Source organism: Ursus arctos, unplaced genomic scaffold (assembly GCF_023065955.2).
Source record: "Ursus arctos isolate Adak ecotype North America unplaced genomic scaffold, UrsArc2.0 scaffold_32, whole genome shotgun sequence".
Taxonomy (NCBI): domain Eukaryota; kingdom Metazoa; phylum Chordata; class Mammalia; order Carnivora; family Ursidae; genus Ursus; species Ursus arctos.
In genome coordinates this window covers 29,872,569-29,894,744 of record NW_026623008.1, presented here as the reverse complement: position 1 = coordinate 29,894,744, position 22,176 = coordinate 29,872,569, and the positions used below count along the sequence as shown (strand labels likewise).

Below are 22,176 nucleotides of genomic sequence, written 5' to 3'. Positions count from 1 at the left end.
TGGTAGAATTAACACAAATGGAAATGGTATGATGTTTTTCTCACTTCTCCTGATTTGTTTTGGACTATGGGCTCCATTCTGATTTAGGAGTCTTTCCTGCTCAGCATTTCAGTGATAATTCTCCCCATGGTCTATAGGATCCCTGTTCTCTTTGTTTCTATAGCAACAGTCCCGTGTTGCTTGGCTAGAAGCAATTTTCTGCTGCTGTGGTGAAGCCCCATTTTTTCATTCCTTTCTCCCCAGTTGCCTTGGTAACCAGCTTCTCCCTCTTTGGGTCTCTCAGTGGTAAATTCCACTCCCTTCTTTTTTTCTCTCTCTAGTAACAGTCACCTGGTCATGACTTGGACAGTGCCTTCCCATCTGTGAGTGAGCACACTCTGTCATGGTCAGATTGTCATCATGAAATTAGCCTCCCTTTTGCTTTATTTGCATCATTTCTCCTGCCTGCCATCTTTCTAGTGGTTGTCATGGTAACCGTACCCTCTGAAAGTCTCCAGGCAAAGGCTCTACAGTTAACAACCATCATGTGAGAGTGTCTGCCAATATACGGCCACACATCTCGATTTTAAAACCAGCCCCAGGCGGGTACCACAAATTGAAGAGAACAGGCTTTTGATCAAAGCAGACTGGATTGAGAAAAGGAGGTATAGGGTACCCTGGATTCTGATGTTCTCCAAACAATATATGTGGCTACAAGGTTTAGGCTGGGTCTCCAAGAGTGGCCATTATGCCAGCAGTGATCCAAGCGATTGAGAAATGTATTGGCAGTTACTCCAGGCAGGCCTATCATATGGTCTAAACTTCCAGGAGTAATTCGTCTGGCCCAAGGGATCCTGGTGATATGACCTGAGAGCTAGGCAGAGCCAAGTAATCTCAGGGAGAAAAAAATTAACCCTTAAATTGGCTAACAGGGGGTTAGTAGAATATATATTTAGGTACTTTTACAAAGTACTGAAAATTTCTCTGCTTTTAGGCTGCTGCTCTTACCTCCTTAGTAAGGCAGATGGGGTGTTACCATTATAATAATACAAAGTGTTCAACGAATGGTGGTTGTTCTGTGCTGGGGTATTGCAGCAGGCACTTTTTGGATATAACTTCATTTTATCCTTATGACAATCCTGTGAGGTATTTCATGATAAAATTGAGGCTAAGAGGTAGTTAATTCTGTGAGGTCAGGCAGCAGCTGAAAAGTAGCAGAGCTGGATTTGAACCCAGGTCTCTCTGATTTCAAAGCTAGCTCTCTCTTTTTCTTTCTTTCTTTCTTTCTTTCTTTCTTTCTTTCTTTCTTTCTTTCTTTCTCTCTCTCTCTTTCTTTCCTTCCTTTCCTTTCCTTTCCTCCTTTTTCTTTCCTTTTTTTTTTAAGATTTTATTTTATTTATCTGAGACAGAGAACGTGAGTAGGGGGAGAGGGCCAGAGGAAGAGGAAGAGAAAGAGGAAGAGTGAGAAGCAGATGCCTCACTGAGCAGGGAGCCCATCGTGGAACTCAATCTCGGGACCCCAGGATCATGACCTGAGCCGATGGCAGACACTTAGCCGACTGAGCCACCGAGGCACCCCAAAGCCTGTTCTTAAAGGTTGTGGGGTGTCCTGAATTTCCGTCCTGTGATCTGCACTTTAATCTGAGGGTTACTACTCCTTTATCCTTTCCACCTTCCTTACTTTTCCTCTTCATATTTTGTGGGTTGTTAACTTGCTTTTCTCTGTGCTCAACCCATTTCTTGTATCCTTTCACCAAAGAGATGGAAAATTTTGTCCTGCAAATTTTGTCCTTCTGATTGTGTCTAGGTTTGCGTTTTGGGATAACAACATTAGAGCAGCCGCCCTTGCCCGAGAACCGGGCAGATCTGATCCTGGAGAACACCACACGTCTAGCTCACTGGCTCGAGCACTAGATAGCAAACCATTCTCCTCTCCATTTAACAATTATTGAGTGTCTGTTCCGTATCAGGCATTGTGCTAGGCCCTGGAGATAAAGCAATGACCTAGGCAGAATCTGTTCCTTGCCTTTTTGGAACTAACAGCCTGGAATGGAAGACAGACAATACACAAGAAATCAGTATATATATATATATATATATATATATATTTTTTTTTTTTTTAAAGATTTTATTTATTTATGTGACAGAGAGACAGCCAGCGAGAGAGGGAACACAGCAGGCGAGTGGGAGAGGAAGAAGTAGGCTCCCAGCAGAGGAGCCCGATGTGGGACTCGATCCCGAACGCCGGGATCACGCCCTGAGCCGAAGGCAGACGCTTTAACGACTGCGCTACCCAGGCGCCCCAAGAAATCAGTATATATTTTTATACTATAATTAGTGTTATGAAGAAAAGAACTAGGTGCCGTGAAAGAAAGAATAACGGGGATAGACTTGAGATAGGACTACCATCCCACATTTAAGAGAGGAGATGGTTTTTTTAAAAAAAATCAGTCTTTTTAATAAATTGATAATCAGTTGTTAAAACAACAAAAAGGAGAGAGGAGATGGTTGAGGCTCTGACACCAGCTATTTGATGGCCGTCACGTCGGGAGCTTCTCAAGCTTGGAAACCGCGGCCTCGCCCCTCCCACCCCTCTTCTCTTCCTCTTCATGGAGCCGTAGTTATGCGCAGGCGCTCTGACGGTTGCCATGGGGACAGCTGCTCCCGCGCAAGCGCAGATTTCTTCAAGATGGCGGCGGCGGCGGCTGCACGAGCAGTTTCTGCGGGCTCCCGGCTACGGGGCCTGCCACGGACACTGCCTCTTGTAGTGATTCTTGGGGCCACGGGCACCGGCAAATCCACCCTGGCGTTGCAGTTAGGCCAACGGCTCGGTGGCGAAATCGTCAGCGCTGACTCCATGCAGGTATGACAGTACGGCTGGCCCCGGGCCTGCAAAACCCAGAGGCCGCCTGCGGGCCTCTGGCTGAGTGAATGCCCTGTCGCATGGTGGTCGTGGGTGAACCCCGAGACTTGTGCGGCGGAGTGGGTAGGTGAAGGGAACCCATAATTACCAGATGCCCACCGTGTGCCAGACATCGTGTCGGGCGATTGATTCAGTTTCCTCATCTCATTTGCTTCTCACAACGTTGCGGTTGGTAGATACTATCTCCATTGACGCTTGGGGGAATGCACCTAGGGAGATGAAACGGCTTTCTCCGTGTCACATAGGAATAAGTGCAGGAGATGGCATTTGAACCTGCAGGGTTGACAGGCGTCCAGTAAATACCCGTTGAATGAAAATTATTGCAGAGCTTTTGCTGTTTAGAGTACTCAGGGACAACGGTATAAATCGGTTATCGTCTGAGTAACTCCTGAGGGAGTGGAACAGGGTGGGTATTCAGGACACCTGCATTCTAGTTCCGAATCTGCCATCCGCCACGTGAGCTTAATGTATCTGTAAAGCGGAAAAAATGCCATCTACCTCACAGGGCTGTGGTGCTTAGTAAGTGAGAGCGTGAGTTTTAGAATGAAGAGCAAAGTCCTGAAGAAGGCCAGGGCCAGGCACCTGGTAAATGTTTAAGTTGAGATTTTTAACTCCCTACTGGCTGATGGGAGTCAGGAGGCTTTGTCCTCTTCCTTGAGTTAGAAGGAAGCTGAGGAGTGTAATACACGCGGCACCTGGGTGCGTTTGGGCTCGGGTTGAGAGTGGGTGACATTTTGGGTAAATCTCTAATGGAGGAATTATAAACGCTATTTATTGAAGATAATTTGCAGTTAATGAGTTTTTACAGAGTAAATGAGGTGCTTGATGTGACATGCCTGGCACCTACCTGATGGGTACTCAGCAAGGAAGGGCATTCCTCGTTCCCGCTGCACCCCATACACCTCCAGGCGTGGTTTCTACCTTTATTCATTTGGAGGGACATGACCATCAACACACATGAAATGATTAGGATAATTCAACAAATGTTGGTTTGCCACCTCTGTTTTGTGTCAGCTTTGAGAGACAGACTTTACCTCAAATCCCAGCCCTGTCATTTCTAAGATATATGACTTCAGCCTGACCTCTTTGTGCCTTTATTTCTTCTGTAAAATAGGAAAAAGGATATGAATAACACAACATTAATTATGATGATTGATGTGATAAAGTATGTAAAGCACTTAATGTATGGTGCATAGTGCTAAAAATGCTATTTTCTACAAGGCTCTTTTGGAGTGAGAAAATCATAATCCCTGTCTTCAGGGAGTTTTAGTCCAGCTAAACATGAAACAAAACAGAAAGTGTTTGAACTGTGAAATTAATGATGCTTTGCAAAGTGGATGTGGTAGGGAGGAGAGAAACTATAAGTGTTAGATTTTATACTAAACCATACAATTTCTGAGAAGGGAGAAATCAGTGAAGACTGGTATAGTTAGTCTTGGAGAGCTCTCTGAAAAGGGACTTGAAGGGTGAAGGTTGGATAGATAAGAAAGAAGAAAAGGCATGTTAAAGGAAGGAACGTGCATGAAGATTTAGAAAGTGAACTGGGCATAGTGTGTGGACAGTGAGAGGAGGGGGTTCATTAGGTATTGTAGATACTGTGGATGGCATGGGGGATAAGTAACATGATGCGGGCAGTGTGGAAGAAGCATTCATTTGTGAAGAGTACGCATGATGAATTGGATTTGGGAGTGGGTGTTAGGAATGCAGGGGAAAGGAAAGATGTAACTTTTTTTAAAGATACATTTATTAGAGAGAGAGAGTGTGCTTGAGCAAGCTGGGGGAGGAGCAGAGAGGGAGAGAATCTCAAGCAGATTCCTCTCAGTGTGGAGCTCACTGTGGGGCTCCATCCCAGGACCCTGAGATGAAATCAAGAGTCGGACACTTGACTGACTGAACCACTCAGGTGCCCCAAGATGTAACGTTTTGAAGGTATTATCACATAAAGATGATTTGGTCACTGGTTGCTGAAAGAAGAATAATGCATATGTGACTCAGGATTCAGGTCTGTATGCCTAAGAGAGTATAGTGAGCCTGGAAGTCAGGAAGATTTGTCAGGGCACAGTGGGAGTGGCAGCGGGACATCCAAGGGGAAAGTCTGCTGGGTGGGTGGAGAGTGCAGCAGATACGACCCCACTTCAGGACTCTCGTGCTTACTGCCTCTGCCTGGTGGCACTTGTTCCTCTATTTAACCTCTATTGGCTCGCTTTCTCTCTTCATTCACGTCTTTACTCAGATGTCAAGCTAAGCCTTCTCTGAGCATCCCAATTAAAATAACACACCACCTGTTCCCCATCTTTCTTACATAGCAAATATAGTCCTTGTCAGGGGAATGTTCTCAGTAAATCATCTTAATTTTACATCTTTTTTTTTTTTTAGATTTTATTCATTTATTTGACAGAGAGCATGCGAGCATGAGCGAGGGAAGAGGGAGAGGGTGAAGCCAACTCCTCGCTGAGCAGGAGGCCTGACTTGGGGCTCGATCCCAGGAACCTGGGACCATGACCTGAGCCAGAGGCAGACACTTAACTGACTGAGACACCCAGGCACCCCAATTTTACATCTATTTTTAAGTAAGTTAGTGGGTTCTGGCCATGAGTGTTGTATATAGCTCTGTAATAGCTATTATCCATTTCTCAGAAGTGTTTCTTTACTCATAGCTGTGTACCATAAGGTTGAGGTTGCCAGAGGTCTTGTTGGGTGTAAAATAGGTCATGTCAGTGTGACACTGTGCCTCGTATAGTGCTGATGGTATGGTAGACCCTTAATATTTGATGAAATATTTGTTGACTTGCCTTATTAAAATGGCACATCTTGATTCATTCAGATTTTTCCTGTGGTTGTATAAGTGACTAGAATATGAGACTTAAATTTTTTTCATCCCAGGGATGCCTTGAGGATTAATGTATGGGAACACTTTGAAGATTATTGAGCTTTCTGTACTGGCTGTATGCTGTGTTGAGTTTCGATTATACCATGGATATTTTTAACATTTCCTGTTGGTCCCCTTTGGAAAACTCTGACCTTTGATTTTACTTTTCAATACAAATAATGACATAAAGTATCTCTGCCCCATTTATGTGGCTGTACACAGTTCTTCCTTTCTACCTTTGCTTACATGCCCCTGTTACCTACTTCACTTGTTTTTTATCCAGTGGAGGGAGATGGTGCTTTTCAGTGGCTTGAGGTCGACTCAAAATTTTTGGTAAACATATGAACAAAATGACATTTAAAAAAAGAATTGAAGTATAGTTGACACACATGTTACATTATTTCAAGTGTACAAAATGACATTCTTAAAAAGAATGACATTCTTAATGTTGGATTACCAGCTCCTTGAAAGAGCATTTTCAATTTCGAATAAATACACTGGCAGAATGATAATGATAACTTAAATTTGTATAGCAAATTTGCTTATAAAATACTTACAGATGCTTTTTATGCTCACAATAATCTTGTAAGGTAGATCCTGTCATTTCACAGGTAAGGAAACAGGCTTTGCTGTAAGGTCTTCCAGTAAGTAGCAAACCTGGAGTTGAGCATAGGTGTTTACTTTCATTGCCCGCTGCCTTTTCCATACAAAGCCCTCCCCTTTAGATGAGGCGGGAGCAGTGGTACTCGGTCATTAGAGAGTATTTGTTGTGTGCCACTCTTCTTTTCCCAGGAGTGTGCTACATTTTGATCAGGATATAAAATGTATTTTAGGATTCATATTGTGAATCACAGTGTGAATTCATAGTGATGTCTGTCAGATGGAGTGTTGAGCTTAGTGGTGGCCACATGATGCGTTGCTTAGGAGGATAAAAACTTGCTGCAACTAAGAGATATAGTTTAATGTCAATAATTTAATGATACCTGGAGAGAATGTTTACTGAAACAAAGGGGAAACTTGGCCTTGTGGAAAGCCTAGCCGGAGCAGTAAACTTTGTCGTACAGCCACACAGACCAAAGGGTGACCAAATGTAAAGTGTGATAATTAGAAAGTTCTTTCAAGGTTCCAAGTTGATCTTTTATTTTTTTTAAATTTTTATTTATTTTATTTATTTTTTTTTAGATTTTATTTATTTATTTGACAGAGAGACAGCCAGCAAGAGAGGGAACACGAGCAGGGGGAGTGGGAGAGGAAGAAGCAGGCTCCCAGCGGAGGAGCCTGATGCGGGGCTCGATCCCAGAACACTGGGATCACGCCCTGAGCCGAAGGCAGACGCTTAACGACTGAGCCCCCGAGGCGCACCCCAAGGTGATCTTTTTAAAAAACAAATATTTGCATTTTAATAATCCCTTTTGGAATCATGTCCAGAATTTTGCATTTCATAAGTGTACTAGTAATTCAAAAAGGATTGCAAAACACGGTCTTAAAATTTAAATTGTCTTGCACCTCATACTTATTTTGTCATCCCTTTGTCCAACCATAACAGTAGGGCGATCCCTGTTGGGCAGTTCCCGTCCAGGGAAAGTGATTGTTTTTGTAAACATTGAATAAGTAAGTGCTTTAAGTATTGAGGTAGCTTCTTTGAGGGAAAATAACACTGGAGTGTTAAGGCTAATATATCTAGGGTGATAGTATGGTCCTGGAGCCTGATAGATAATGACTTGCCTCTGTAGCCATGTAGCATCCGAAGGGCCTGCCTGGCTTCTTGCTTCCCATTCTCACGCACTTAATTTGTTGAGTGGAACGTCATAAACACTGTCTGAGGAATTACTTCCTTAGGGACTGCTGCTGGGCTCTACTTTGGACTTATGCACGGCAGGTGTGACAAAAGTGAGAAACAACATTTGTGCTTAATTTCCTGAGTTTTCCAAACCCCAGTTTCACAAATTACAGAAACTAAATATTGTTAGTCAGCATTAAGAGTCTACATTTAAGGAGGGACAGGTAATGCAATCCCTGTTTTCCAGGATGGAAAAACTGAGGCCCAGACTAGAGATCGCACTGCAAGACACGGGTACACCTGGGAATTGGATCTGGGTCTTCTGACTCCTCTGTGGTGTCTGATATATTGCAGGAAGATGATACTGAAGGTCTTCTTTTCAGTCTGAGTCTTCTTCTTGGCATGTAAATTCAAGGTACAATGCCTCGCCTTCAGTCACTGGATGCAACATTGTACTGAGAAACATGAAGGCACTTGCCAAGAGATGTACAGTGACCGCCTGGAAATACAGACTGCCAACTCTATGCCAAGGGAAAAATAAACAAAGTGTTCTATTTGGGTTTATAGAGAGGAAGCATCTCTCAGGCCTTAGTTCTTCAAGTCCTGTAGAGAAGCAGTGGTCATACATAGGAGCGCAGTTCCCTTGTGTCTGTCTAAACCTACGGGAGGAGAAGCAAACGATTTTTGGCAGTCTGACTAGTGAGCAGGCCGTGTGTCATCTAATAGATGCGGAGCTCTGCGTCCTTTGCCTGCTTCGGGACATAATTTAGGAGCAGTATTTTTTTTTTTTGTCAAACCAAAGGACTGTTTGTCTATGATAGTGCCCAAGGGAGATCTGGGATGAGAAGAGGGTATGAAAGGAGAGATGGGAGAGTGGATCACAGTGGCTCAGTAGGACATGAAATAAAAGTCACAAAAACCTGTGAACCAGGAGACGTGGGAGCTTTCTGGAGGCTATTTGCCACGACTGACAGAGGCGATGTTTAAAAAAAAAAAAAAAAAAGACTAAGCCTGATGAGGCTAAGAAGGAAATCTCAAAATTTTTGACTCATCTAAAAAATCCGTATGAGTTTTTAGATGCTTTAGATCACCTCCATTGTGACTGAGTTTAGTTTTCTTTGCGTACAGTATTAAACCTCGGTGGGTTGTTCATATACTGTATATTCACTTTTTTTTTTTTAAAGATTTTATTTTTATTTTTTTGAAGAGATAGAGACAGCCAGCGAGAGAGGGAACACAAGCAGGGGAAGTGGGAGAGGAAGAAGCAGGCTCCTAGCGGAGGAGCCTGATGTGGGGCTAGATCCCAGAACGCCGGGATCACGCCCTGAGCCGAAGGCAGACGCTTAACGACTGCGCCACCCAGGCGCCCCTGTATATTCACTTTTTTGCAGCTATGGGAAGAACTCCAGAATCAAACATCCTATATTATTAAGGAAAGAGAAGTTACTACTGGCCAAATGAGAAAGAGTAGGAGAGCACAGATGGGACTTGCAGGTTCTGATTTGTGAGGAGGAAGTGCTCCCCTGATGCTTCAGTGCCTGGGGCAGGGTGTTGAAGCAGCTCTTCTTCAAAAGGAATATATATGCAAGGGGTAAACGTTATTTGGGGTATACAGGGACTCACCTCTGTGATTTGTAAGTGCTTGTATGTGGCTTAACTAAGTTGGTTTTGGTTTCTTGGGTAGTTTGAATTCTTCAGATAAGTTGGAATCAGACTGGGGTCCTGTTTGCCTCCTTGCTTACCTTTGGGTCCCTGGTTCCGAGCTAGAGCTTCACCACTGCTCCTTATTGTGGCATCCGGAGCTCAAGGTCTTACCACAATAGCATGAATCATCATCATCATCATCACAACATAGAAAACAATAATAGTGTATATGCCAGGTACTGTTCTAAAAGTTTGACATATATTATCTCATTTAATCTCACCACAGCCTTGTGAGGTAGGCACTATTATTATCTCAGAAAATTACCTACAGAAAATTACTTTCTTGAACCCTTATCTCTGTACTATTCTACGTTTTTTCTTCCACCTCTTCTTATCCATTCATCCTGTATCCCATTCTTTTTTTTTTTTTTTTAATATTTTATCCATTATGTTAGAGAGCATGCAAGCGAGAGAACACAAGCAAGGGAGGGCAGCAGAGGGAGAGGGAGAGGCAGACTTCCCACTGAGCAGGGATCCTGACATGGGGCTCGATCTCAGGACCCCGAGATCATGACCTGAGCTGAAGGCAGCTGCCTAACCAACTGAGCCACCCAGGTGCCCCCTGCATCCCATTCTTTTCCTCTCTACCACTGTATACATTTTATCAGGCGGAGGAGGAAGACTTCCTGACAAAAGAACAGCATGAGCAAAGTTAAGGAAGAATAAAAGTGTATAGTGTGTTTTCAAAGAGTGACCAGCAATTATCTGGCATAGAGGATACTTGAGGGACAGTAGTAGGAGGTGAAAATAAAAATATAGGGCCCTGTGAATAAATTGTAGAGGCCCTTGAAAGGAATACCAGGAAGTGTGGGGTTTTAAACATGGAAGTGACAGTAATTCTGCTTCATTGGGTAACTCTGATGGCTAAGTGGAGAGTGATTTAGAGAGGGATAAACAGCTCAGGATTCGGTTACATTAACCTGGGTGAGAGGTACTGGTGTTGAACTGTGGCTGGGGAGAAGAGTTAACCATTTTGGCATTTTGGAGACAGAATCCGTAGGATTTTGGTTATTGAACTGGAAGTATTACGAGAAAAAATGATGGAGAACAAAGCCTTTTCATATTTAGAAAAAAAGAGATGTTCTTCCTGAAAAAAAAAAAAATCCAGATGAACACAGAAAAGTGCAAAGGAAATATCGCTGTAGTCTTAGCATCCAGAGGTAACCATTTTAACATGTTGGTGCACATCCTTTCAGATATTCGTGTGTGTATTTATGCACATGTGTTTATGTGGTTTTTGCCCCCAATTTTATTGTGGTAAAATACCCATCAAATTTACCACCTTAACATTTTTTTCTTAAAGTAAACTCTACGCCCAGTGTTGGGCTTGAACTCAGACCCTGAGATCAGAAGTCACGTGCTGTACCGACCGAACCAGCCAGGCACCTCCATCTTAACCATTTTTAAGTGTACAGCTCAGTGGTATTAAATACATTTATAATGTTGTGTACCATCATCACCATCTATCTCCACAACTCTTTTTTGTCTTGTAAAACTGAAACTCTATACTCATTAAACAATACCTCCTTCCTCCTTTCTTCCAGCCCTTGGTAACCACCATTCTACTTTCTGTCTATGATTTTGACTGCTTTTAAGTACCTCACGTAAATGGAATCAAAAGTATCTGTCTCTTTTGTGACTGGCTTATTTCGCTTAGCGTGATGTCCTCAAGGTTCATCTATGTGTATATGTTTTTACATAAATTGACTCATACATTTCATATTCTTCTGTATCCTGCTTGCCCCTCCCTCCCTTAACAATATGTTATGGATATCTTTATGTGTTAATGTATGTAATTGTACATCAGTGGTCTTAATCTGGGGTCATTTTGCCCCCCAGAGGACATTTGCAATTTCTGGAGACATTTTTGTTTGTAACAACTGGGGAGGTGGGTTCCTGACATCTAGTGCCGCTAAAGATCCTACTATGCGTAAAACAGCTCCTCGCAACAAAGAATTATCTGCCCCAGAATATCAGTATATTGTACCGAGGTTAAGAAGCTCTGTTCTACATTATTGTTGTTTGTTAGATTTTGAAGTAATTATAGATTTACATAAGAGTTTCAAAGATAGTACAGAGAGTCCCTTTACCCATCTTCTCCTAAAATTAGCATATTACGTCATCTTGACACATTTGCCAAAATTAAGAAATTGACATAGGTGCAGTACTGTTCTCTGTAGACTTTATTTGGATTTCATCAGTTTTTCTACTAATAATCTTTCTTCTATTTTTGGGATCCTATCCAGTGTCCCACATTGCCTTTAGTCATGTCTCCTTCGGCTCCTCCAATCTGTAACAGTTTCTCAGGTTCTTGCAGTCTGTGACTTTGATACTTTTGAAGGGTACTACTGGTCAGCTATTCTGTAGAATGCTTCTCAATTTGGGTTTGTCTGATGGTTTCTCATGATTACACTAGCATTATAGATTTGGGGAAAGCATGCCGCAGAGGTAAAGTACCCTTCTCATTACATCATATCAGGGTATGTTGGCAACATGACTTAATTCTGGTGATGTTAACCTTGATCATTTGGTTTGGGATGTGTCTGCCAGATTTCACCACTGTGAAGTCCATTTCTATACTCTTATTTGTTAGAAACGGGTTGCTAAGTTCAGCCCATATTGAAGGGGAGGGGATTTAAGCTCTACCTCCTGGAGGGAGGGATAGCAGAGAATGTGTTAACATACATTAAAAGCACCACAATAATTAATAAATATTTAAGGGGAGATACTTTGAGATTTCTTTAAGTTTCACTCACTAATTTTAGCATTTATCAGTTGATCATTCTTGCTGCAATTACTATAATTTCCTTTATTCCTTCTTTTATGAATTGTAATTTTTCTGGAATGATTTGTCCTTTCTCTCCTATTTGTTAACTTCATTTACTTACATCCTTATGGATATTTATTTTATTCTTGGGTTATACCCCAATACTATGTTATTTATTGCTCAGATTATTCCAACTTTGGTTATTGGGTGCTCTTTCACATTGACTCTTGTGTCCTTTGGCATGCCCCCGTATTTGTTTAGCACTTCCTTTCTGGCAGTACAAGATATTCCCAGCTAGTATTTGTCCAGCCCCACCCCAAGAATCAGCCATTTATCCAGGGAGCCCTGGTTCCTTTTATTGATGAATGGTTTTTTGTTTGTTTATTTTATTTTATTTTGGGCTTTGGTGAGTGGGATTTAGAAACCAAAATCTGGTTGCTGCATGTGCTTGTTGCTACTGGGATATCATTACTTCTTGTCCCTTCAGTGGACAAAGCGAGGAAACATACGTATGTACACTATTCCACTTACACACAAATATCTATGTTTATGTCTGTATCTGCATATATATGAAAATAAACATGGGTTTATACCAATATCTCTGACTCTACTCTTCATTCTAGTGTACCTTTCCTTGCCTATCTGTGACTTCTTTCTCAGAGAATAAGAAATTTGGTTCTCATTGTCTACAATATATTTACCAATTTGTGCAATCTGTATAGTAGTTTCACTAGTTACTTATGTGAGAAACAAATTTACCAATTAGGTATAATGTTTTGTGTGCAGTTCTTTTTGTTCATTTTAGCCTTATAGTATCCAGTCATAACAATGTTTTACACACTTAGGTAAGCTCCTTTTCCCCTTCCACTGCCCTTCGGTGAGGTTATGCTATACATTTGTAATACAGGTAGATTCATTTGTTGCGGTCTGCATCCTATCCTTGGTTCCCCAGACATTCTGGTTATTTTTTTTTTAAGAATTGCAGACAGTAAAGTGCATTCTTTGTTGAGTACAGTTTTATGGGTTTTGACAAATACAGTCAGGTATCCACCTTTACAGTACCATACTGAACAGTTCTATCACTCTAAAAATTGCCTTGCATGGCCTCTGTAGTCAGCTTTTCTACCTACCTCAGCTTTCGACAACCACTGATTTGTTTTCCATCCCCATGGTTTTGCCTTTTCCAGAATGTAATGTACCTGGAGTCATACAATATGCAACCTTTGGGGTCTGACTTTTTCACTTAGCAGAGTATATTTTATTATTTATTATTTTTAAAATTATTTTTATTTATTATTATTATTTTTAAAGATTTTATTTATTTATTTGACACAGAGAGCATAAGCAGGGGGAGCCACAGGCAGAGGGAGAGGGAGAAGCAGGCTCCCTGCTCAGCAGGGAGCCTGATGTGGGGCTCCATCCCAGGACCTTGGGATCATGACCTGAGCCAAAGGCAGACACCCAACTGACTGAGCCACCCAGGCACCCCACAAAGTACATTTTAAATTCTCCCATGATGTTGCATGAGTCCATTACTCTTTATTGGTGAGTGTCATTCCATTGTATGGATGTACCCTAGTATGTTCATTCACCTCTGAGAGGACATCTGGGTTTCCAGTTTTAGCACTTACTTTGTGCTATTGTAGACATTCATGTGCTGATGGTTTAACTTTAAAAACTATAAAGTTTTTTCCAAAATGGCTATGCCATTTTGCATTCCGACCAGCAGTGAATGGGAATTTCTGTTCTTCTGTAGTCTCTCCAGGATTTGGTATTGTCTTTTTTTTTTTTTAATTTTAGCAATTCTAATAGGTGTGTACTGGTATCTCGGTGATCAGTGTATATTTCCCTAAAGGCTAATGATGTTGAGCATCTTTTCATATGCTTATTTGCCATCTTTGTATCTTTGAAGTGTCTGTCAGATCTTTTGGGTGTGTGTTTGTCTTATTGACTTATAAGAGTTCTTTATATGTCTTGGGTACAAATCCTTTATCAGATATGTTATTTGCAAATATTTTCTCCTGCTTTGTGGCTTATTTTTTCTTTTTCTTTTTTTTTTTTTTTTTAAAGATTTTATTTATTTGACAGAGATAGAGACAGCCAGCGAGAGAAGGAACACAAGCAGGGGGAGTGGGAGAGGAAGAAGCAGGCTCATAGCGGACGAGCCCGATGTGGGGCTCCATCCCACAACGCCGGGATCACGCCCTGAGCCGAAGGCAGACGCTTAACCACTGTGCCACCCAGGCGCCCCTGTGGCTTATTTTTTCATTTTCTTCACCTTGTCTTTCACAGAACAAAAGTTTTAAATTTTCATGAAGTCCAATTTATCTTTTTTTTAAAAAAATGGATTGTGTCTTTGATTTCCTGTCCTAAAATGGCCAAACCCAAGGTCATGCAGATTTTCTCACCATTTTTTTTAAAAGACGTTTTATCTAAAAAAGAAAAGTTTTATAGTTTTGCATTTTACATTTAGGTCTGTGAACTATTTTGAATAAATATTTGTATAAAGTGTGAGATACTGTGGATGTCCAGTAGTGCCAGCATTGTTTTTGAAAGGCTATCCTTTCTCCATTAAATTGCCTTTGTACTTTTGTCAAAAGCCAGTTTATATTTGTGCAGGTCTATTTCTGGGCTGCATTCTGTTCCATTGATCTGTGTGTTTATTCTTTTGCCAATATTGCATTGTCTTGATTACTGTGGCTTTATAATAAGTCTTGAAATTGGATAGTGTAAGCCCTCCAACTTTCTACTTTGTTGTTTTTAATCTCTGTGTAGTCTATTTTATCCGTGTATTGTAATTAGCTAGGTTTCTACTGAAGGACATTTAGAGGGTTTGTTTGTTTGTTTGATTTTTGGTTTTTTTGCTATAATAAATGATGCTGAGATGAACATCTTCACACACACATCTTTTTGGACTGTGTGATTCTCTGTTCAGGATAAATTCCTAGAATGGGAATACTGGATGAGAAGATGCACACATTACCTTTTTTTTTCCCCTTCTTCCAATTTCCTAAGATTATTAGAGGTTATACTTACATTATTTTTCTTATTGAGGTGAAATTCACATAACATCAGCCATTTTAAAGTGAATGATTCAGGGACATCTGGATGGCTTAATCAGTAGAGCATGTGACTCTTGATCTCAGGGTTGTAAGGTTGAGCCTCACTTCAGGTGTAGAGATTATTTAAAAATAAAACGATTCAGTGGCATTTAGTGTATTCATGGTGGTGTACGACCACCACTTCTATCTAGTTCCAGAATATTTCCACCGCCCCAAAAGAAAACCCCATACCCATTAAGCATCTATTCTGCATTTCCATAAGCAGTTACTCCCACATTTTTCCTTCCCCCACCAAGCCCCTGGCAACCACCAGTCTGCTTTCTGTCTCTAGAGATTTTACCTATTTTGGATATTTCATATCAATGGGATCATATAATCTGTGACCTTTGTGTCGGGCTTCTCTCACTTACACTTGTAGCATGTGTTGGTACTTTATTCCTTTTTACGGTTGAATGATTTTCCATCCTATGTATAGATCACAATTTGTCCCATCTGTTGATGGGCATTAGTACCTTAGGTTGTTATGAATAATGCTGTGAACATGTATGCGTACATCTATTTGTTTATCTGTTTTCACTTATTTTGGGTATATGTGTAGGAGTAGAATTGCTGGGTCATGTGGTAATTCTGTGTCTAACTTTTTGAGGAATTGCCAAACTGTTTTACGCAACGGCTATACTATTTTACATTCCCACCAGCAATGTATAAGGGTACCAGTTTCTCTACCTCTTCTCCAATATGTTATCCCCCCCCCCTTTTTTAAAGCCATCCTACTGTGTGTAAAAGTGGTATCGCTTTGTAGTTTTGATTTACATTTTCCTAGCGGCCATTTGTATATCTTCTTTGGAGAAATACCTATTTAGGTCCTGTGCTCATTTTTATTTTTAAAAAGATTTAAAAGATTTTATTTATTTGAGAGAGAGCATGAGCGCGGGTGCCCATGCCCGCACACTCACATGCTGACACGCACAAGCAGGGGAGGGGGCAGAGAGACAAGCAGACTCCCCGCTGAGCAGGGATTCCCAGGACCCAGAGATTAACCAGCTGAGCCACCCAGGCGCCCCATCCTGTGCTCAATTATAAATTGGGTTGGTTGTCTTTTTGTTGCTGAGTAGGTGCACATTGCATTTTGATATATATTGCCAGACTGCTTTCAAGAACGTTTGTGCCAGTGATAATGTCTGTTTTCCTTCACTCTTGCAATTCTGTGTATTACCTCTTTTCATTGTTGTTAGTTTGGTAAAGGAGAAATGGATTTCATGTTAATTTCATTTTGTAGTTTAATTTTCTTTTCAAGGGTGCATTGGCCATTTGTGTTTTTCTTTTTTGAATGTCTTGCTTATACCTGTTTTGTGTCCACTTCTATATAATGGTTTTCGTTTTCGTGTTTATTGATTTGTAAGAGGTTTTGTGTATTTTAAGTTTTAATCCTTTGTGCAGTCTCATGTGTTATAAGTATTTTTTCAGTAGGTCATTTGTCTTTTGTATGATTTTTTTTGGTCATAAATATTTTATTTTTTGTTATTTTTGTAATCTTTTTCTTTTAAAGATTTTATTTATTTATTTATCAGAGAGGGGCAGAGCACAAGCAGGGGGACAGGCAGGCAGAGGGAAGAGCAGGCTCCCAGATGGGCAAGGACCCCCTTGCGTGACTGCATCCCAGCACTCTGGGATCATGACCTGAGCTGAAGCAGATGCTTAATGAACTGAGCCACCCAGGCGTCCCATCATAAATGTTTTAAGTTTGTATATTCTTGTACACTTATTAGGACTACAAGTTGGTTTTAACATTCTTTTAGAAAGAGAATGTTCTAGGGTTGCCTGGCTGGCTCAGTCTGTAGAGAGTGCAACTTTTGATCTCGGGATTGTGAGTTCGAGTCCCATGTTGGTCATAGAGCTTGTTTTTAAAAAGTGAGAGAGTTATAATAGATTTATAATTTATTGAACTGTTGGAACTTAGCGATGTGAATAAAAAATGCTGTTGATGCTCTAGGGTGAATGAAGGTATATCCAAGACGCCCTTGCCTTCACTGTGCCTGTTGTTCTTCCCTTGCAATCCCCTATGTAATTGCAGAGGAAATATGGGATTCTACATTGTCCGAGCTGGTATTTTTGGTTAGCTACCCAGCTATCCAATCAGTTTCCTTACTCTCCTTTTTTGTTTACATCTTGCTAGTGCCTTGCACAATACTTGTAGCAGTGGTTCTCACTCTCAGGTGCACATTGCAATTACCTGGAGAGCATTAAAAACACTGATGCCCAGGCTTATAGTATTCAGTAAGTGTCTGTTGATTAGAATTAGATGATTTGCCTAACTCTTTAGGTGCCCATATTCTTTCCTAATTTACAGCTTTACTCTGAGGTCTTCATTTAGTCTCTTTAGCCTGGTAGGCAGTTTTATTTACTGGGAAAACTGGGTTTTAGTCCCAGCTTTGCCATTAACTCACTATATCTATAACCTGGGACAAGCCCAGAGAGGGCTTTAGTTTCCTCTTTGGCTATGTTAGGGAGGGGAACTGATTAGATTAGATCAGGGATAGGCAGCCTGTTTCTGTTAAGGCCCAGATACTCAGTATTTTAGGCTTTGTGGGTCATACAGTGTCTGTCTGTCACAGTGTCTAAAGCTCCTTTTAGCTCTGGCATTTTGTGGTTCTCTTCTTTCAAACCCTGGCCAGAGGTCTCACCCAGAAAAACCGAGGAAAATCTTGTTTAACCACCACCAGTTAAATATAGATAATATCAAGCAGTTATATAGTGCTTACCATTTGCCTGCCACTATTCTAAATATTTTACCTATATTAACTCTGATCTTCAGAATAACCCAGTGAGGAGTGTAGGTGCTATTATAATTCCCATTTTATAGATTAGGAAACCTGAGGCAAAGAAAAATTAGATACTTAAATAACCTGCAACATGAACCTAGGCATTCTGGCTCCATTATACTCTACTGTCTCTCCCTAACTTAGACACAGACCTCCAAATAATATATACTCTATCATAGGGATCTTAAAATAAGATAACACTGAAACCCTCAAAGGTGGGCCAATCTTGAGGCTGTAAAAGTGACCACGGAGAGAAACTTTATTATTAATTTTATTTTCTCAAAAGACCCCTTTTGTTTCTGTCCCAGCATTATAGTCACATGGCATTGTCTTTGTGTATATTTTTAGCTTTTTGTCACATTTACTCTTCAGAACCGTGAAGGGGTTCAGTGTATGGAAGCGGTTTTCTCCTCAGTTTCTGGAATTTAATTTCACCTTAGTAAGAATTCATTACTTCAAGCATACAAACAGACCAGAGTCAAATGGAGATAAAAATTCCACTGCTAAGAGGCAGCAGAAACAGCTTGTGTTATAGGCAGAGCATCCAGGCTTTAGTTGTGTCTCTGCTGCCAGTCAGTGTATATGTCCAGGAAAGCTCTCTGAGCCTCCATATTCTCAAGTATAAAATTTCAAGTGATCGGACTGGGTGCATGATCTCTGAATTTCCTTATATCCGTGCTTCGCCAGGGTTTGCAGGTGAACCTCTAAGCAGCCATGACAGAGGCTCTCCATTGCGCTTTTTCATGCTTTAACTTAAATGTATGTGCCAGTTTTGCATTCTCTGCCCTGATCTGTCTATATTTATTTAGATATAAAAATGTTTCAGATTCTTTTTACCATTTAGTAAGATTGATGCTCTCAAAAAATGCATAGTATACTTATTATGTATGCACTTCTTGGTTTGAGAAGCATGGCCTTGTATTAAGGTTCCAGTCCCATTTCCTTTTTTTTTTTAAAGATTTTATTTTTATTTATTTTCATTTATTTATTTATTTTTTTAAAAAAGATTTTATTTATTTATTTGACAGAGAGAGAGACAGCCAGCGAGAGAGGGAACACAAGCAGGGGGAGTGGGAGAGGAAGAAGCAGGCTCTCAGAGGAGGAGCCCGATGCGGGCTCGATCCCAGAACGCCAGGATCACGCCCTGAGCCGAAGGCAGACGCTTAACGACTGAGCCACCCAGGTGCCCCTAAAGATTTTGTTTTTAAGTAATCTCTACACCCTACATGGGGCTTGAACTTACCACCCTGAGATCCAGAGTCACATGTTCCACCAACTGAGCCAGCCAGGCACACCCCCCTTTTCTCTTAAGTAGGGATAGCCGTTGGAAGAATAAAAGTCAGGACTGCACTGCAATTTCCAAACCACTCCTCTCACCAGGCTGACTGAACACGTCAGGTACGAGTTCTACTTTCTGAGCATCGTAATCTGTCTGATTTAGTCTGCATGTCTGCAGTTGAACTTCTGCCAAACAAAGCTAAAAGGAGTAGTTGCCTGCCATGATGTTCCTGCGGCTAACTCATTTTTTCTTAATAAAGTGTAAAATTTTTAAAAAGTCATCCTTTTATTAAGAAAGAAAAGTTAGGCAAGAGATTGATCTTTTCCCTACTTTTCCACATCTCTTCGGTTGAATAATCAAATTCAAATTGAAATCCCTTTAATAAAAAAGGAAAATCAGCTTTCTGGAGAGTGCCAATATCCTTAAAAAAAAAAATTTTTCCTTTTACCCTTCTATGCCATGATTCTTTTCGTCTGAAGTTTGGACTATTAGAATTAAAGGGGATGTTAGAAATGAGGAACTTGAGGTTCCAGGAAAGAAAGCTGACTTCCCAGAGTCAGAGAGCTGATTTGTATGTAACAGAGATTAGCAACATGATGGGAAAAGAACACTATGAAGTCAGAAGACGTGGATTCAAAATTTTCCTCTGCCACTAATTTGCTGTGTGACTTTGGACAGGTTACCTAACGTGTGTAAGTTTTCATTTCCTCATTGGTAAAATGGAGGCCAACATAACTTCATAGGGTGTGGAATTTTTAACATAGGATTTAGCCCTCTACCTCAGGCACAGAGTATTTACTGAGTACACTCCATGTGTCATTAGGTACTGTGTTACGTGTTGGGGCTAGCGATAAAATACCCAGTTTCTTCCCTTGGAACTTGTAGTCTAATGGAGATAAAACTTATTGTATAAGACTCTAAATTACTTCTGTGATAGAGGTAAATGCAGGGTACCGTGAGGCTACAGAGGACACACATGGGGTAGGAATGAGGAGTGATCTCTAGGCAGGCTTTCATCAGGGGGTGATGCTAAAGAGTTTGGGGCTGGATGAGATCAGATTTTCATTTTAGAAAGCTCCCCGGCTGCAGTGTGGACATAAATTGGAGGGATTATACTGTGAAGGTAGGAAGATCAGTGAGGAAGCTGATGGAATGAATAGTCTAGTTGGGAAATCATGAAGCCTTCATTTGGTGTAATGGCAGTGAAGTGATGATGAAGTGGTGATGGTGAGCTTTGAGATCATTTTAGGGACTAGTGTGGATAAAGTTGAGGGATTGGAAATGTGGGGAGAGAGAGGGATACAGAGATACTAGGATCACTTGGAGGTTTTTGGTTTGATTATCTCATGGTTCACTCAAGTATGGCTGGGAAGATAAGGTGTTCAGTTTTGGTTATATCAGGTTACAGGTGTCTGGGGTGATGATGATGACTCTGATAAGGATGATAGCAAACATTTATTGACTGCTTCCTATAGAGCAGGCCCTTTTCCATACGCTTTGCATGTATTAATTATTTAATTCTCACCATAGTCCTTTGAGGTTAGGTTTAAGATGATCCTCACTTTATAAATAAGAAATATGAGGGGCGCCTGGGTGGCTCAGTCGTTAAGTGTCTGCCTTCGGCTCAGGACGTGATCTCAGAGTCCTGGGATCGAGCCCCGCATCAGGCCGCCTGCTCCACTGGCAGCCTGCTTCTTCCTCTTCCACTCCCCCTGCTTGTGTTCCCTCTCTCTCTGGTTGAGAAATATGAGGCACAGAGAGGTTAAATAACTTCCTCAAGGTTACGTAGCTAATAAGTAGTGGAGCCAGGACTTGAATCCAGGCAACCTGGCTCCAGAGTCCTCACTGTTAACAACTTCACTATATTAAATGCCTCTCATTGATGATGAAAATGTCCACTAGGCAGTTAAATATACAGGTCTGGCATCAAGAGAGAACTAGATTGCAGATAGGAATTTTGGGAGTTAGCACAAAAATGGTTATAGAAGCCATGAGTGTCAGACAGTTTGTAGTATAGAAATGGCAGGTAGATGCCATAGAGATGGCCATTTCTCAATATTGTCACCATGACAGATACTGCTAATAGATTAGTGGTTGGCTTCAGTAGGGAAACTGAAGAAGGGCCAGTGAGATAGGAGGAAAAACTGGAGAGATTGCTGCCATTGAAACTCCAAAGGAGAATGAATTATGGAGAGAGACGAGTAGTATCAGATTGTTGGTTTTTCTATTAAACGTGTTTTGAAAGCTTAGTAGAAAAGTGTTAATATTTGACAGGGTTCATTAGTGATCTCAGAGAATGAAATATCCATGGAGCAGTGGGGAGCGGCCAGCAGAGAAGGTAGGTGATTGTGTTGATTCATAATCTGTGATTGTGCTTTTCAAAGCAGATGTAATCCATAGAGGCAAGAAAGTGATTGAAGGACTTCAGGATCTAATTTGGATTGGGAAAGAAATGAAGTCAAAAGGGGGAAAAAAAGAAGAACAAATAAGGGGGGCCAGCTTTTCCTCGTGCTTGTAGACAGCAGTGTTGGGCAGTCTTAGCCAGCCTGCACTCAGAGCTCCATGATCTTCCCAGTGCCCAGGATCTTGCTGATCAACACGCTCAGTAGGACCACCCTACAGCCTGACAACCATAAAGGGATGGAGCCTTACACGAGTGGATCTTTAGTTGTACACTTAAAGATTTGGGGGAGTTTCTCCAAGGTAGAATTTCTTTGGATCAGAGTTTCTCAGCCTCAGGACTGTTGACATTTTTGGGCCAGATAATTTTTTGTTGTGTGTGGGGGTGGGTGGGTGGGGGGCGTTGTCCTTGCATTGTAGGATTGTTTAGCAGCGTCCCTGACCTCTAACCACTAGATACCAGCAGTACCTCCACTCCTGCAGTTGTGACAGCCAACAATGTTTCTAGGTATTGCCAAATGTCCCCTGGTGGACAATTCACTTCTGGCTGATAACACAGCTCTCCATTCTGCTGGTTTTCCGCTAGGTCTC

The 22,176-nt window shown here is 41.3% G+C and overlaps 1 protein-coding gene across 6 annotated transcripts in view; it reads left to right on the top strand.

The window, feature by feature from the left end:
* The first annotated feature begins 2,668 nt into the window (after positions 1-2,668).
* The window catches only part of TRIT1 (tRNA isopentenyltransferase 1), a 56,817-nt gene continuing 37,309 nt past the window's right edge, over positions 2,669-22,176 (top strand). For 5 of the 6 annotated variants that reach the window (XR_008956747.1, XR_008956746.1, XR_008956748.1 and 2 more), the window contains exon 1: positions 2,669-2,842. Coding sequence is in view for 2 of the 6 variants with exons in the window: in XM_026516580.4 (XP_026372365.1) it covers positions 2,669-2,842 (174 nt within the window). In the remaining 4 variants the exon portion in view is untranslated. Of the gene's footprint in view, positions 2,843-6,978; positions 7,140-22,176 lie in introns of those variants that run through there. The other variant, XM_057305179.1, reaches the window with a different exon arrangement.